Source organism: Notechis scutatus, chromosome 2 (genome assembly GCF_049901735.1).
Source record: "Notechis scutatus isolate UNSWTSFEM ecotype Mainland chromosome 2, rNotScu1.2, whole genome shotgun sequence".
Taxonomy (NCBI): Eukaryota; Metazoa; Chordata; class Lepidosauria; order Squamata; family Elapidae; genus Notechis; species Notechis scutatus.
In genome coordinates, this window is record NC_142010.1 from 24,884,600 (window position 1) to 24,899,492 (window position 14,893).

At 44.1% G+C, this 14,893-nt stretch overlaps 1 protein-coding gene across 2 annotated transcripts; it reads right to left on the reverse strand.

Annotated features, from left to right (window-relative positions):
- Positions 1–1,589: 1,589 nt before the first annotated feature.
- LOC113422205 (uncharacterized) lies at positions 1,590–11,104 on the reverse strand. 2 transcript variants are annotated; one of them, XM_087953772.1, is made up of 5 exons: positions 11,080–11,104; positions 7,552–7,625; positions 4,284–4,316; positions 3,007–3,675; positions 1,590–2,518 (listed from the first exon to the last, which is right to left on the reverse strand). In XM_087953772.1, exons 2-5 carry the CDS (start codon positions 7,583–7,585, stop codon positions 1,977–1,979), a joined length of 1,278 nt encoding a protein of 425 aa, XP_087809898.1. In that variant the 5' UTR covers positions 7,586–7,625; positions 11,080–11,104; the 3' UTR covers positions 1,590–1,976. The 2 variants fall into 2 exon arrangements, with proteins under 2 accessions (XP_087809898.1, XP_026538784.1); XM_026682999.2 differs by lacking the exon at positions 11,080–11,104 and adding an exon at positions 10,231–10,406.
- Positions 11,105–14,893: the final 3,789 nt, after the last annotated feature.

Consider the following 14,893-nt stretch of genomic DNA (forward strand, 5'->3'; position numbering starts at 1 on the left):
CAGTTTGGGTGGAAGATTTAATCAGTTCACAAGTTCAGAACAGACAATTAAAATAATTAAGTTTCAGGATGGAATAACCTACAGTGCGATGCAATTAAATGATTTTCAATGGCTACAAATTAAATGACTAGAGCTGCAGTTAGCAGAGTTCCAGGTTAGCATCTAGACTCAGGTATATGTCAGTCTGAGATCCTAACTTGAGGATCTTTGGGGGGTGGGGGGAGAAACTGTCTTTAGGAATGAAGATTGACACTACAAACAATACATTTGGAATGCTTGGAATTGAATACCGGAAACTTTCAGCGCTTTTAAAAATCTAGCAATGGCTTTACTGTACTCACAATTTTTCCTCTACATACTTCGGTGCGACATTAATCTTGGCATTAAACATTAAAACAGATAAAAGAAACTGAATGACGTGAAGTTAGTGCTGCTTGCTTGGATTTGCACTGCACAAAATATTTACCTTCAATTTCAGACTTTATCTTTTAAGAACTCAGCAACAAAAGCCACTCACTGATGTTAATCAAATTAAAAGTGTGTTTAATATTTGTTTTCACTTCCAATCAAAATTACTAATAAAAGTAATTTTTATTGCACTACTCTAAGCCCAATTATCAGGGTATTATTTTCTCTCTTTTAGGTTTTTTTCATTATTTTACATGGATTTTATTTTTGTAATTATTTGTTGTTCCTTTATGTAATATAGATTAGTTCTCAATTTATGACCATATTAAGACCAGGATTTGTTGATAAAGTGAGGATTAAATGTGTCCCACCCAATCTTACGACCTTTTTTGCATTGGTTGTTAAGCCAAATCACCAGTTGTTAAGTGAATCATGAGGTCATTAAGTGAATCCGGCTTCCCCCATTGAATTTGTCAGAAGCCAGCTGGTAAGATTGCAAATAGTGATCGCATGATCCTGGGATGCTGCAGCCGTCATGAAGGAGCCCTGGTAGTGCAGTGGTTAGAATGCAGTATTGCAGGCTAACTCTGCCCACTTCCTGGAATTCGATACGGATGGGCTGGAGGCTGACTCAGCCTACCATCCTTCTGAAGTCAGTAAAATAAAGACCCAGATTGTTGGGGGCAATATGTGGACATTGTAAACTGGCCAAAGAATCCTGTGAAACACTATGGGTTGGTATATAAGTGCTATTGTATAAAATACATGCCCATATTTCAATCATGTGTCCTTGGGGATCCTGCAACACTTTTAAATGTGAGGATGGCTTCACTTTTTTCAGTGTCATAACTTCCAAAGGTCGCTAAATGAATGGTTGTAAGTCAAAGATTACCTATATATAACATGATTGGACTGGTCTTTAAAAAATGGTTATGTAAAGAATTGTTTTTCTTTTGTCTACTTGTATGTGCGTGAACCACCAGCAGAATTAGGCATTTTCTTACATTTTTGACACATTGAGCCCAAAAGGTTCACCCTCACTGTCATATGAAGCTTTCTGTGGAAATTTGGGTGGCCATTTTTGAAAGACAGAAAGCTGAATTTGGAGCACACCAATTTGATCCAGCCTATCAACTCTAAAAAGCCTGAATACTCCCACCATTAAACACATGTTGAACAACTTGGAACAACAGTGCAGTTTTATTACTTTTCAAATATTACCCTCTTACAGGTACCTGGTAATGTGTTTTAAGTATGTATTTTTTTAAAAAAAAAAATTATACTTGTACATCAAACACTGCATTCCTTTGGAAACAAGATGGAAGGAAAACTAACATAGGTACGCTAAAAAAAAGTAATAATAAATCTAGATGTACATTTGCTGGCGGCTGTTTCCCCAACGTTAACGTTGTGGGGGAGACACACGTAAGGGGGATGAGAACATGTTTTAACTATGCAAGAAGAAAGGCAGTAAGGAAAGCAATATATGTGTCCTAACAGGAACAAAGAATTGGAGAATTGGTTTCCACCAGGACGCTAAATCATCAGTGCCGTTCCGACTGTTGGCTTCATTTCATCCGCTTCCGAGGAGAGACATCTCCGTTGCTTGTGGCAGACTGCTGGGAAGGAAATGGAAGGCTGGAAGGGGAGGAGCATGGCATCTCTTGGCCATTTGAGGAAGTACCACTTGTGTGAATCATGCTAGGGCCTGGGAAATCGTAATACTGTGATGGATACGGAGGACTGTATGATGTTCTACCCCGAATGTCTTTCATGACCTCCAAGATGCCCTGCAGTACGCTGGTCTGGCTGCTTAGCTGCTCCTTCAGAGTTTGATCGCTTGATTCCAAAGCGCTCACGAGCCTTCCAATGTCCTCAGCGCTCTGCTCCATCTCGTCCTTCCTGGCCGCCAGGTCCTCCTTATAAGCACGCTCAAAAGAAGCCACCTCTTTATGTGTGAGGTCGGACAATGTCCGGACTAGTTCACTGGTAGCCTGGGAGGTGACTTCCATCAGCTCTTTCAAAGTATCTCCCCTTCTCTTTCTTTGCCGGCAACGAAGATTACGCATCCTCTCTGCAGCGGTCAGGGGCCGAGGGCGCAGATTTGGCGCTGCAGGAACAAAGATCAAAAAGAACATTTTAATTAAAAAAAAAAAAAAAGCTAGGGGCATCGTGGAGGCAAACATCGGTGTCAGTGGGTATGCTTATAAAAGAATATCCTTCGCCCTAAGAAATCCAGGTTTTATACCAAGGCTGCCCCGTTTATGTGAAAGAAGAGTGAGAAACTGGAACCCAAATGTATTATTGAAATTGTACCGTTGTATATCAACATTTGCTTAGTGCAATCATGTTCTGTTGTCTGTAGGAGGAAGAGTTAGGCAGAGAATGCACACGCTGCTGCCCTGAAGGAGGCAGTTTTACTCGGTTCTCTCTTAGGAATTCTGACATTTATCTGACGGTATTTCAAATACGACATTAAGTCACCTGCCTTTGTATCCAAGCTAACTGAAAAGAAGGCACTTAGAAATCCAGAGGGCTGAAACAACACATTATACAAAACCCGTTTAAAGACACACGGCAAATCCAAGCAAAACTCACCAGTAACTGAGTCATTGGATGGCAAAGGATCGGTGGGAGTGCCAGGACCAACACTACCATCCATGGAAATATCAGAATTTGCTGGAGACGCCACTTGGTTTTCCAGGTTGGCTTCGCACTGCTGAGATCCTGCTGGTTCGGGCAACAACAGACAGTCCCCGTCTGGCTCTTCAAAAGTCCCTTTGTCGCTCTTGCCTACTGGGGATGGCTCATAGGGGGCATCTTGCGCTTCTCTGTGCTCGCGGCGCCGGCGGTCCACAGGAGGCCTCGGGTTGCTCCCTGAAAGCCGTGGAACGACCAGATTTTGCTTGATGCAAAGAAATCGATTAAGTTCTTCGAAATAAGGCCACACGCGGCGTCCGTGGCCCACGTTGCTGTTCCCATCCACTATCTCTTTGAAGCCCCGTCGAAGGACCTTTGCACGTTCGCGGCATTGCTCCCAATCCCTGTTGTAACCCCGGGCTCGCATTTCATCCGCTATCCACTGGAACTGTGCAACTGTGCGATAGTTTGATGCCAGGGCACTCTGCACCGCGTCATCACCCCACACCTGGATGAAGGCCCGGGTCTCCTCGTCAGTCCAAACAGGCTGGCGCCTTGATTTAGTGGCAGAGGAAGAGCCCTGCGAGGAAGCCGTCAGTGTGCCGTGATTCGGCATGGGCACGGTCTCTGGAAGGGTATCAGACAACATGGTGTGCTCCAGAGATGACACGGTGCTATTGGCAGCAGGGGAATTTTACAATGGTAGCAGGAAACGTTTCAATTGATTTGGGCGCAGTAACGGGAGTGCTAGTGGGGAGGGTGCAACAAAGAAGCTCCTAATGATAGAGTGCGGATAGAGATAGATGGGACACTCTGTACAATGCACTCTATGGTTATGCTGGCAAATTCCCACCCCCCCACCCCCACTGACACACTGCATCTCACACAAATGTTACGAGAGACACGCATCTCGCATCTTTGTTCCCACAAGTTGGCCTGCAAAGAAAGCATGTGTGACCGCAAGAAAGTGACTCGGGGGTCTGCATATGAAAACAAAAACAAAAAACCCAAGAGCCAACAATGGTGCAATGCGCGTGTCTAGCGTAATGTGTGAAGCAGTTTTACAGTTCCATCCCTCCTTAACCTTCACTAGCCTAGCCCCTGACCAAAGATATACTTTTAAGAAAATACATCACTGTTGCATAGATATATTCCAATCACAAGGTTTCAGAGCAGATTTATAGACATGGCTGATTTAGTTTCATGGATTGACATGCAAAACAACAATTACTCACCTGTGTAGCTGCCATCTGTTGAAATGTAGGCCGCTCAAGGAGAAAAGAAAAACAGACAAAATTAGAGGCAGTCATTTTTAGATGTCTTCATTGCAAGAGGCCTGCATTCATAGGAAAAAAATAAAGCTGAATTTCTGTACCCATTAACCATGAGAATTGGAAACTTGGCTTTAAAAAAAGAGAGATAAAAACAGAGTCTAAAGCTAGATTGAAACTACTTTGCATGCTAGCCCCCAGATACAGATACAGGTAATATTATGACTATGTAGGTTTCATTTCTCTTGTGAGTCATCTACGTGCCATAAAGACATAAACGATTGACATAAATGTACTAATTTTCTTTTTAAAAAAATCAGATAATGAAAGGAGGAATGTCCCTCTTTACAGCCAGTAGCTCCCATGTTTTACCCTGAACTTCCTCAAAAATACAAGATCTACAACTTCCCCACTTGGAGCAAAACTAAAAAGCACCCAGTTGGAACCTCAGGCAAAAAACACTGTGGTAAAATCTCACTTGCCCAGAGAGGGGGGAGAAAAAAAATGGGAATCACGTCTTTGTTCCCAGTCGGCATTCAGAGATAAGAAAGCCAAGGGACTGAGAAAAATAAGAGGGATCAAAATGAAAAGGCCATGATCATCATTGTCATCATCATCATCAAAGGACCTGCCTTAAAAAAACCCATCCTTCTCAGTGTGGTTCTCTAACTGCTGCTCTTTCCGAAATGGATGTCAGAGGAGCCATTTACCACTGAGCTACTTATAAAGCCTTATCCCTTCAGTGAGTTACTTTTAAAATGTTGGTAATAACATTTCTTCCCTCAAATACCTCTGCTTTATTTTTTAATTTTTTTTCTTTGCAGGGAAAATATTCAACTTCAGGTCTGGGAGGGGGTGAAAAAACGCAACATAATTTGAGTCTACTGAGGCAAATGAAACGAAACAAAATGCTGCATCAGAGCCAGGATGGGAAAACTGAGGCCCTGGAGCCTGAAATGATATTTCAGCTAGTTTTACCTGTCTTTCCCCCTCCTACCCCAAAATTTCCAAAATTTTGAGGCAAGAACAACAGAAACGATAGCGTACAATCTGAAATTCAATGAATAGTGTAAAAAACCTAGAAAAATGGAAATTCCTTGCCCTTCTCATCTGCATGCTGCACTCCACCTGTTCGCATCAGCAACCTAACTCCCATAGCCTATGGGCTCCCCAAAAGGGTGACTCCTACGAACCCAAAAGGATGCTGATCTCTGTATTGGAGGAACTAATTACTGCAGGCACTGCAAAAACCTGGCAGGGATGTGGAAGATGGGTACCATAACAGCCAAGGAGCACAGGTCAAGCCTTCCTGGCCTTTTCATCTTGAAAAACAGGCTGTTCAATTTCTTCCATATTGTTGAGATTCCCTTTTAGGATGGCCTAGAGCCGAGGCATTCCCACCAGGTTTTTATACTTCAGCAGGATAACGGCTTTTTTGCTCTTGAAATTGCTTCAACAAGTGGGCCAGGTTTTGACAAACTGAATTAAGGTTACGGCATTCTAGGGTGCTCCTTTCAGATTTTCCTAATACCGTGTGTAAGTCCATAGAAATTTGGATTCGGTTGAGTTTCCCAAGCCAGCCTCTCACCCAGATTTCTAATTCAGTACTGTATTTCGTTTACAGGAGATAATTCAGACACAACAGAAAAGACTCAGAATTCCACAGCGATGGCCCTCTTTGCTGTCCTTGAAACCATCTTCTCAGTCTCTACTCCAGACAACTAACGGCCAAGGCAAACCAAGGCTGAAAGCTCATCTCTGCGTAATCAAAATAATGGAACCGGAACTAGATGCCCACAGAAATGATAAATTTGGGTCAAGAAACTGAACGCTCAAAACCCCTGGCCCCAAGCGAGGGTGCTGGGAGATAGACTATTACTTCAGAACCATCTCTCCCTTTCAGTTATTTTAACTGAATAAATGGCGGGATATTCAATCATTAATTGTATAACCTCGGGACTAACAGAGTCCTTGAAAACACGTAAGACAAGCAACTTGCCCTGCTCTCAATGTCAAGCAAGCATAATCTCCACTGCAACTAGAAGGGAAGCCAACGTTATCTGAAGGTTTACACAACATGAACCACAGGGATCAATATATAACGGCAAGCAATTGCCCAACTAACTAGATATATTAAGGAAATGACATCTTGGTTTCTTTCTTTTTGTTCTTAATTACAGCTGTGTGCAAAATTCTCAACAAAACAATCATTTCCCAAATCAGGATTACTTTTCCAGGCTAGGGCAACAGTGTTAGTACATCAAACTTAACCGCAAATTTAAGACATCTAATGGACCGTTACAGATTATCCAAAAACTGTAATTCAGGAACTGTATTAATCTTGTGCAGCTGATGGGATCTTTAAGAACTCTAAACAGATTGCACAACAATCTGTTCATATGGCTTTTTTCTCCCCTTGAAGAAGGAGTCTTGCCTCCCCACGCATCTCTAGGACACCTTTCACATGTTGAGATTATCTAAAAGCTTCATTGTTTTTTTTCTACTGGATTGCCCAGAACTGTACCTATTTAAAATGGGTTCAACCAACCCAATACAATAGAGGAATTTTTACTTCTGTGTAACCCTTGAGCTGGCTCAGTTAGGAAGCAAGAACTACTTAGTTCTCTTGAAACACCTTCACTGCTAATAAAGTGGTAAAGTAGAAAGCCTACTAAGGTATTTATCCAGATCAATGTACACCTAGCATAATTATGTCAAAATTACTTGGAGAGGGAAACAACACTAGACTTAACGTTCTCCGCCTCTGCTGGATCTTCCACCCCAAATTCCTACATACCCCTATTGAAGCAGCCTAAAACTATCTTTGCTAATTTTGCAGCCACATCTTGCTGCTGGCTCCTATTTAGTTTGTAATTAAATATTATTTCATAACATATTCACAAACACAATTGTCACATAATTTCTTTCTCCCTCCCAGACATATTTTCCAGTTCCCAACTTTTTGGGAGCACATTACTGAATGAAATGAGAATACACTCCTTTTTAACTTAAAAGAGCCCAAAGGACCCATAAAAAGAAGAGCCAGTCATAGCATAGTGAATGCTATACTCACTGCATCTGTGTCTACTGTAGTTCTTACCATTTTTTTTTAAAGGAAGGGGTAATTTGGTCACAGTGAGGGGTTTCACAACCAGGGCTGTAATAATTTCTTAAACAGATCTTAGCATTCAATATTAAGATGATAATCCAATGATAGAGAAGAGATCCTTACCCAGGGAAGCCACATCTTCACCATTTTCCTCCATGATCTCACTTGCTGCTAAGGCCTCCAGATGAATTCAGCCCCTGCAAAACAGAAAGCCAGTTACCCCCAATGCCCCAGCCACTAATGCAGCCATGAAACCTAGCAAAAAAAAAAATGAATCAAGCTTCAACATGAAGAGGAACTCACACCCTTTGATTCAAATGCAAAAGCAGACAACACCGTGCTACGTGAATGACGCCTCAAAAACCACACAGCTCACTTGGGGATACGCCCCATGAGCATAGGGCATGACGGGGCTGCAACCGACACTGTGTCATGATTGTCCGCAGAGGCGCTGCCTGTTAACGCTGTACCCACAAACTAATTAAACTCCAATGACTGCTGAACTGCTGCCCCAAATGGCACTTACAAAAACCTGGGGCTCTTTCTGTGGCTAGCAACCCATGTGAAAATGTTGATTACTAAATCCTTATAAGCACCCAAAACTTACTTAACATGCAGATGATCACTGGAATGATAGAACAGTTACAAAACAAAATGTAAGCTGTTCAAGGGAAACATTGAAAGGACTGGAAGCTAAAACGTAAGAAGAACAATTACAGGAACTGGGTATGTCTAGTCTAATAAAAAAAAAAGGCCTGGGGGAGACATGATAGCAGTCTTCCAGTATCTCAGGGGCTGCCACAAAGAAGAGGGAGTCAAGCTATTCTCCAAAGCACCTGAGGGCAGGACAAGAAGCAATGGATAGAAACTTATCAAGGAGAGAAGCAACCTAGAACTTAAGGAGAAATTATCTGACAGTTAGATTTAACTGTTAGAACAACTGGAATGGCTTGCCCTTGGAAGTTGAGAGTGCTCCAATACGGGATGTTTTTAAGAAGGGATAGAACAACCATTTGTCTGAAATGGTATAGGGTTGATTGAGCAAGGGGCTGGACTAGAAGACCTCCAAAGTTCCTTCCACCTGCTATTTCTGAGAGGCCCTACAACAAAGTAATTAAAATATGTCGACAATGACCAATTCCTGTAATTCTCCTAAGCAGATGGCAGCATCAAGCTCTTCGAATTTCTCAAAAGGTTAACGCGGGTCAGACCTTCCTAGACTTGGATGGGAGAAAATACAGGACCAGATGCTATACTGAGAAATAGAAGAAGAAAAAAATCCAGGCAAAAGGCAATGGCAACCTATTTCCTCTGTGTTGCTAACAAAACTAAATAAACATATGGATGTAGTTACCAAGATGTGAGCCAAATATAGGGAGTTTTTCATCTCTCAATTTAGTACAACACGAAAAGAGCCAAAATAAAGCTGGCTCGCCTATTCCAGTTAGACAAAAGGTGTCTTTGGTAATTACAGTATAATTGCATGGATTTAGGCACAAAAGTATCTTACATTTGCAATATGCACTATACAAAAATGACCATTCATTAGCCAATAATGCCGAACACCGCCTCTCATTTCCTATGTGAAATCCTGCCATTCAGACTGCGAATATCTAAATTTACTGCTTATTGTTCCTCAATTCTTCTTATTCCTGCTTTGAATTCATATAACATTCAGCCAAAACTATACCTACTTCTCATTCTTGCTCATCTCTACTAGGTTTTTATTCTCTGTGTTTCCATTATGTGGAATTCTAAACTTAAACTTCTATTGTAGGAAGGAGTTTGGGGATAATCCGAACTTGGATCAAATATACGCTTTTGGACGCAACTCACCCTGCAAGATGCTTCTATTATTGCTGTGTAAATGAGTGCTGATAATATCACCTTTCTTTTTTTGTACCTTCTGCATTGCTTGGTTGGCTCTCAGCAGATTACTCACCACTCCTCTCTCTAGTTCTGCCTTGATCAAGCGGGGTCTACCCCAGGCCAGCTTGCCCCCAGCTTGGCTCCCTTCTGGGACTCACCTCGCCCAGCTAACCCAGGCCCCAAACAGCGCAATGGCCTGCGCAATCAGGGGCATTGCCGTCCGGCCCATCAATAGGGGAGGGCAGACGGTTGCGGGAAAGCCGTCCTTTCCGGATGTCAACCTGCCCGTCCGCGTTATCCCCGGGGGTGGGAGAAGCTTTTTTTTGCCCCCGTGACCCGTTTCGTTTGCTGGACCCCCGACGAGGGAAGCGAACGGTTCTCAACATCGCCGCTTGTTGGACCGCGATGCCAAGGCGGCGGGTAGGATGACTCATCGCCCGCAACCCCGGCCGGCCCACCTCTCTCTCTCCTCTCTCCCCCGCCACTGGGGAAGGAGAGACGGCGGGGAAAGCCTCCCCGAAGCCGGAAGTGAGGGTGGCGGCACCAAAGTGGCCAGCCCACCCGGGGGAGAGGAAGCCGAGGCCCACCCAAGCCTCCCCTTCCCCCGCCGGGGAGGACCACCCCCAGCCCCCAATTCCCAGCCCCGGCCGGCTCTCCTGGTGCAAAGCCACCCTCCCCGCCTTGGGGGTCGCCAGCCGGGCAGGGGGGTCTAGAGAGAAGGCGGGGTGGGGGGAGCCCATCTCCTCTGACCCTCCAGGCTGCTCTGCCCGCTCCAGCCCCGCCGGGGCCTCCGAGCCCGAGTCCCCTCTCGACTCTGCCGCCTCCACTGCCGCTCCGCGCCCTGACCTCCCACCCCGCTGCCCTGCGGTTTCGGGGTGTGTGTGTGGGGGGGAACGATGGGCGGCGGGTCTAGGATCCCCACGGAAGACCAACCGTCGTTCGCGATCTCCTCCGCCTAATCCGGGGTGGAAGGCTGGCCAATCGGAGCGGGATCCTGCCCCGGGCAGTCGCCTCGTCGGGCGGCCGCAAGGAGAAGTGGCGCCGAGGCCTGACGGGCGGCGAGCAACCCCAATATGGTGGCCGACCAGCTGCAGAGACCGGATGTAGTCGGGGATGGAAGCTTCGGAACAAAGGAAGCGAGAGGAGGCGAGAGAGCGGAGGGCGGGGGGGGAAACCGCTGCTTTCCTAGGTGCAGAGACCCCTAGTGGTCGCGGCCGGGAAGACACTCCGCTGCTTGAACACGGGGGACTCCGGGGGAGAAGAAGGCCGATTAGTTAAAGAAGGCTCGCGGATAATCTCTTGCCTGGGCTTGGAAGCTAAGCAGGTGCCGACTTGGGGAATATTAAACTTTGAGAGGTCATCACAAAATCCCAGGATTAGAATGCTGACCAGGGTTCCTCAGACTTGGCAGCTTTTTAAGATGTGCGGATTTCAACTCTCAGAATTCCCTACCCAAAGAGGTCAATCGTTTGAAACAATGTTTATTGATTCTTTTCTTTTTTTTTTCATTTGGTGTGCTGCCAGACCGAAAAGATTCCTAGCAGCTCACAGCCACAAAAGTATTTTTTTTAATGTATTTAAAAAAACAAGTTACGATGAATGTAGCTGCATTTTAAGGATGAAAGTGCACACACTAGCATAAGATAACGTCCCCTTTCCGAGGTCCAGAGAAATAATTCTGTTTTGATTGACCCTTTGAATGAATTGTTGCTGGCCTGATCTCTAGGGAAGATGTGTTGTTAGGTACTCAAATGGGCTGTCCTGGGGTCCCTCAGATCTCACCTCATGTGGCCTGTCACTTTCTTATATGGGATGGATTAGTTTCACCTCCATCCTGAGAAGATTCTGCACAATTTTTTTTTTATGAACATCTTTTGAGATTGACTCCCAAAATTGTTACAGCTGGACAGTAGAGAGATAATAAAATGAAGCTGCTCACCCTGAAAAACATAAATCAAATACTTAAACACAGATTCTACACACCCTCGTATTTCTTTTTCTACAGTTCTGAGTGAGGCATCCTCCATTTCAGCGTTCATGGACTGAAATAGTGCCCATCAGCAACTATTTGGAAGACAGAGACCTTATTCCCTATCCAGTCACTTTCCATAGATTTTAGCTTTTTTAAATAAACAACAATATTTTCTATATAAAGGAGGGAGGGAGGGAGGGGGGAGGGGGGAGAGATGGAGCCCCTCTATGAGTGAGATGGGTGGTTAAGATGTTTGATATATAAATAATTAAAAAATAAAATAAAATTCAGTGCTTCTGGGGTTTCTGACATTTGTATGTGTCAAAAAGCCACTCTTACTTCTCAGGGATGTAGTTTATAAGTTTGAAGCTTGCAAGTTACATTCAGAAATGCAAGACACCACAAATCTGAATTTTACTCAGTCATTCAGAATTCCTTCACTCCCATTGACAAAACTGTTGACTGCACAAGTTTAGGTGATCCCATTTTTGGCCTCTTCCCCTCCCTATCTGCTATTTCCATGTGAAATTACCACCCTGCTCTGTTTATTAAACAATTTAATGTGTTTCATCTTGAAGGCTGGACTGACGTTCAAGCGAGAGATGAAGACAAAGCCACAACTCAAAAAACCTTGGGGAATGTTGTGAATGTAGCCAACTCAGAGTTACTCAACAAACGATCGTTTCAGATCAATACATAACTGTTGATCACAGATAACAAGGAACACTGTCTACTACCTTGGGTGAAATCAAAGTGTCAGCATTCTTCAAACCATCCACTAAGCCTCTAATTAGGAAATAAATCCAATTAGGAAATAAAATAAAATAAAAGAGTAACCAGTGTGGTTGAGGTTGTTTTTAATTCTGTCAGACAAGCAGCTTTCTTGTCAATCTTTTTAATGCCTCTAATGCTTCTTCCTCCTCCCTCACCTTACTCCTGTATTAATCATAGACTCATCAAGTTGGAAGGGATCTCAGAGGTCATCTTACCCAACCTTCCATTCAGTGCAACACTTGGTAATGCAATTTTGACCGCTTCGGTTTGAAGATCTGCAGTGAAGGAGAACATATCACTTCATGAGTCGATCTGATCCATTGATTAATACCTCTTTCCATCAGAAGATTCCTCCTAATATATAACTTGAATATACTTTCCTCAAGTTTCAACTCACCTGTCAACCTGCAAAACGACTTCAGGTGAAGCCATACTTATTTCTGCTTTGTTTCTTGGTTGTCATTCAAGGGGGAGAGAGGGACAGCATGGAGGGGGGAACTCGGGAATGTGGTGCTTCAGCCAGCTAGCCATAGCATCTACCAGCCAGTGTGAGAACCAAGGTCATGTCAATGGACAACTGTTGAACTGTTGAACTGTTGAATCTGGATTGATTGGCCCATGTGACTTGAGAGACAAAGGAAGGTGGGGAGGGCTTATTCTTTGAACTATCCCTAAGCGCAGGAATAATTTAGAGCTGGCTTTGCCTTTCTAAGTGCCAATATGATGTACTCAATAAAGGATCTCTTGAACCTGAACGAAGTGTCAGAGTCTTGGTTACCCTGAGTTCATTACTCGGAATGGACATCACTAGTTGTAGTTCTGCCCTCTGGTCAACAAAGAACAAGTTGGTTCCCTCCTCTAGGGGGCACAATGGCTCAACAGTTAAAGACATTGATCTTGACACTGGAGCTCTGGTTCAACACTCGAACTTCTGCCAACCTAGCAGTCTGAAATCAAGCAAATGGGAATTGATAAATAAGTACCTCTTCAGTGGTGGGAAGATAAAGAGTTTTCCGTGGGTCTCAGCATATAGCCATGCTGGTCACATGACCACAGAAATGTCTTTGGACAACACTGTTTCCCTCAGCTAAGAAATGGAGGTGAGCAATTGCCCCTTAGACACGACTGAACAGGGGAAAATGGGGAACATCATCAGGCCCAGGACAGATGAACTCTGTATCTATCACCAGCTTGATATGGATCAGTTTGTATGTATTTTCTGAGTACAGTCTTTCAGTCAGTCTTAGTTGCCACCTATAGCCTGTATGGATATAATGAAAGATTTTGTTGAAGGCTTTGTTGAAGTCAAGGGACACTATGTTCTGTACAATTAAAAGGTGGTAACTCTCCAGGAGATAAGGTCTGCCTGGCCTAACTTGTTATGACAAACCCATGCTGGCTTTTGTTAACTTTTGCATTCCTAGCTAGGTACACAAACACACTGTTTAATCATCCGTTCAAGGGCTTTGCTGGAGTGCAATGTCAACTGAGAAATCTGTAGTTCCCTAGATGATTCTCCTTCCATTTTTGAAGACAAAAACATTTGCTGTCCTCCAGCCTTCTGGGAACTCACCAATTCTCTCTCTTATTATTATTTACAGTTTAAGACAACACAAATATAGCTGCTTGATTGCAGCAGATGTTGTGCGTGAAGGTCACTAGACTCCTATGTGAGATTATGTTGTAAAACTTGCTGGAACCTAAGCCTTGAAGGGAGATTGGAAGGTGAAGAGGGTTAAAACTCTGTGTAGATGTATTATCTTTTTTTTGCAAGAATATGTCCAGGCATTATCAGCCATTTTAATAGCAAATGTTTTGGAGACAGCCTGTCTACTTGATTGTTAACATCCTATGCCATATCTCCTTTTATCTCTGCTAGAGGAATGGAGTGATGGGAGAAGCAAGCAAAATCCATTCAACAAACTTAACTCTTTAGAACAGGGGTCCCCAACCACCGGGCCGCGGACCGGTACCGGTCCGTGGAACATTTCCTACTGGGCCGCCGGTTTGCTGGGCGCCGCCATCTTGTTTGACGAGAAAGTGCTTCTGGGTGTGCTTTTCCGGTTGGAAAGTGGCGTTTGGGTCCTGAAGGAATCCTCGCCCCTTAGTTTCATTGAGGGGGGGCTTCGAACGAAACTAAGACGCGAGGATTCTTTCAGCACCCAAGGCAAGGTGAGCCGAGTGACCGTCCCGAAGCCGTCCCGAAGCGAAGCCCATTGACAAAGGTACAAAGGAGGAGTTGAAGGTGGCGGGGAGAAGCGGGGGACAGCTGGCTGGCCGGTCGCTCGGCTCGCCTTGCCTTGTCATACGTGCTGATGCCGGTACCGTGCCGCGGATCATTTTGTGATGCTGGTACCGGGCCGTGGCACAAAAAAGGTTGGGGGCCACTGCTTTAGAAGATAGAAATGAAGCTAAGGACGTTCAAAGAAAGATGAAAATCCAAGAAAACACTGAACCTTAAAAAGAAAGAAGCCTTTGGAGTTGTTTGGGTATTCAAACATCTTGCCACTTGGATAGCTTCACTGGATAAAAGACATTTTTAAAACAGGTTTGCTAATATTAATGCAATACAGAAGTCCAGATTTCAACATGCTGGGGACTGCCCGAGACAGTCTGAGGTAGATTAAATACAAATATTACAAGATCCAATCTGGTTCCATCACCGGGACCAGAAGTTTACTTTTCCACAAATATCATATTTAATATTTGCCTTTATAAAGCCCTTCAGTCAAGGATTACTTCAGACAAGGCTTTAAGGACGCATTCCAGTGTTGCTATAACTACAGCGATCATATCTTCTTGGGGGGAAAAAATAAAGGCCAAACCTGAAAAAGGGACGAATCTGAGATA

Coding starts and splice junctions, on each gene's coding strand:
- LOC113422205 (XM_087953772.1), bottom strand. CDS start 7,585: ATGGAGGAAAATGGTGAAGATGTGGCTTCCCTGG. Junction 3,676..4,283: donor AACAGATGGCAGCTACACAG/GTGAGTAATTGT, acceptor ATACCCTTCCAG/AGACCGTGCCCATGCCGAAT. Junction 2,519..3,006: donor ATCCAATGACTCAGTTACTG/GTGAGTTTTGCT, acceptor TTGTTCCTGCAG/CGCCAAATCTGCGCCCTCGG.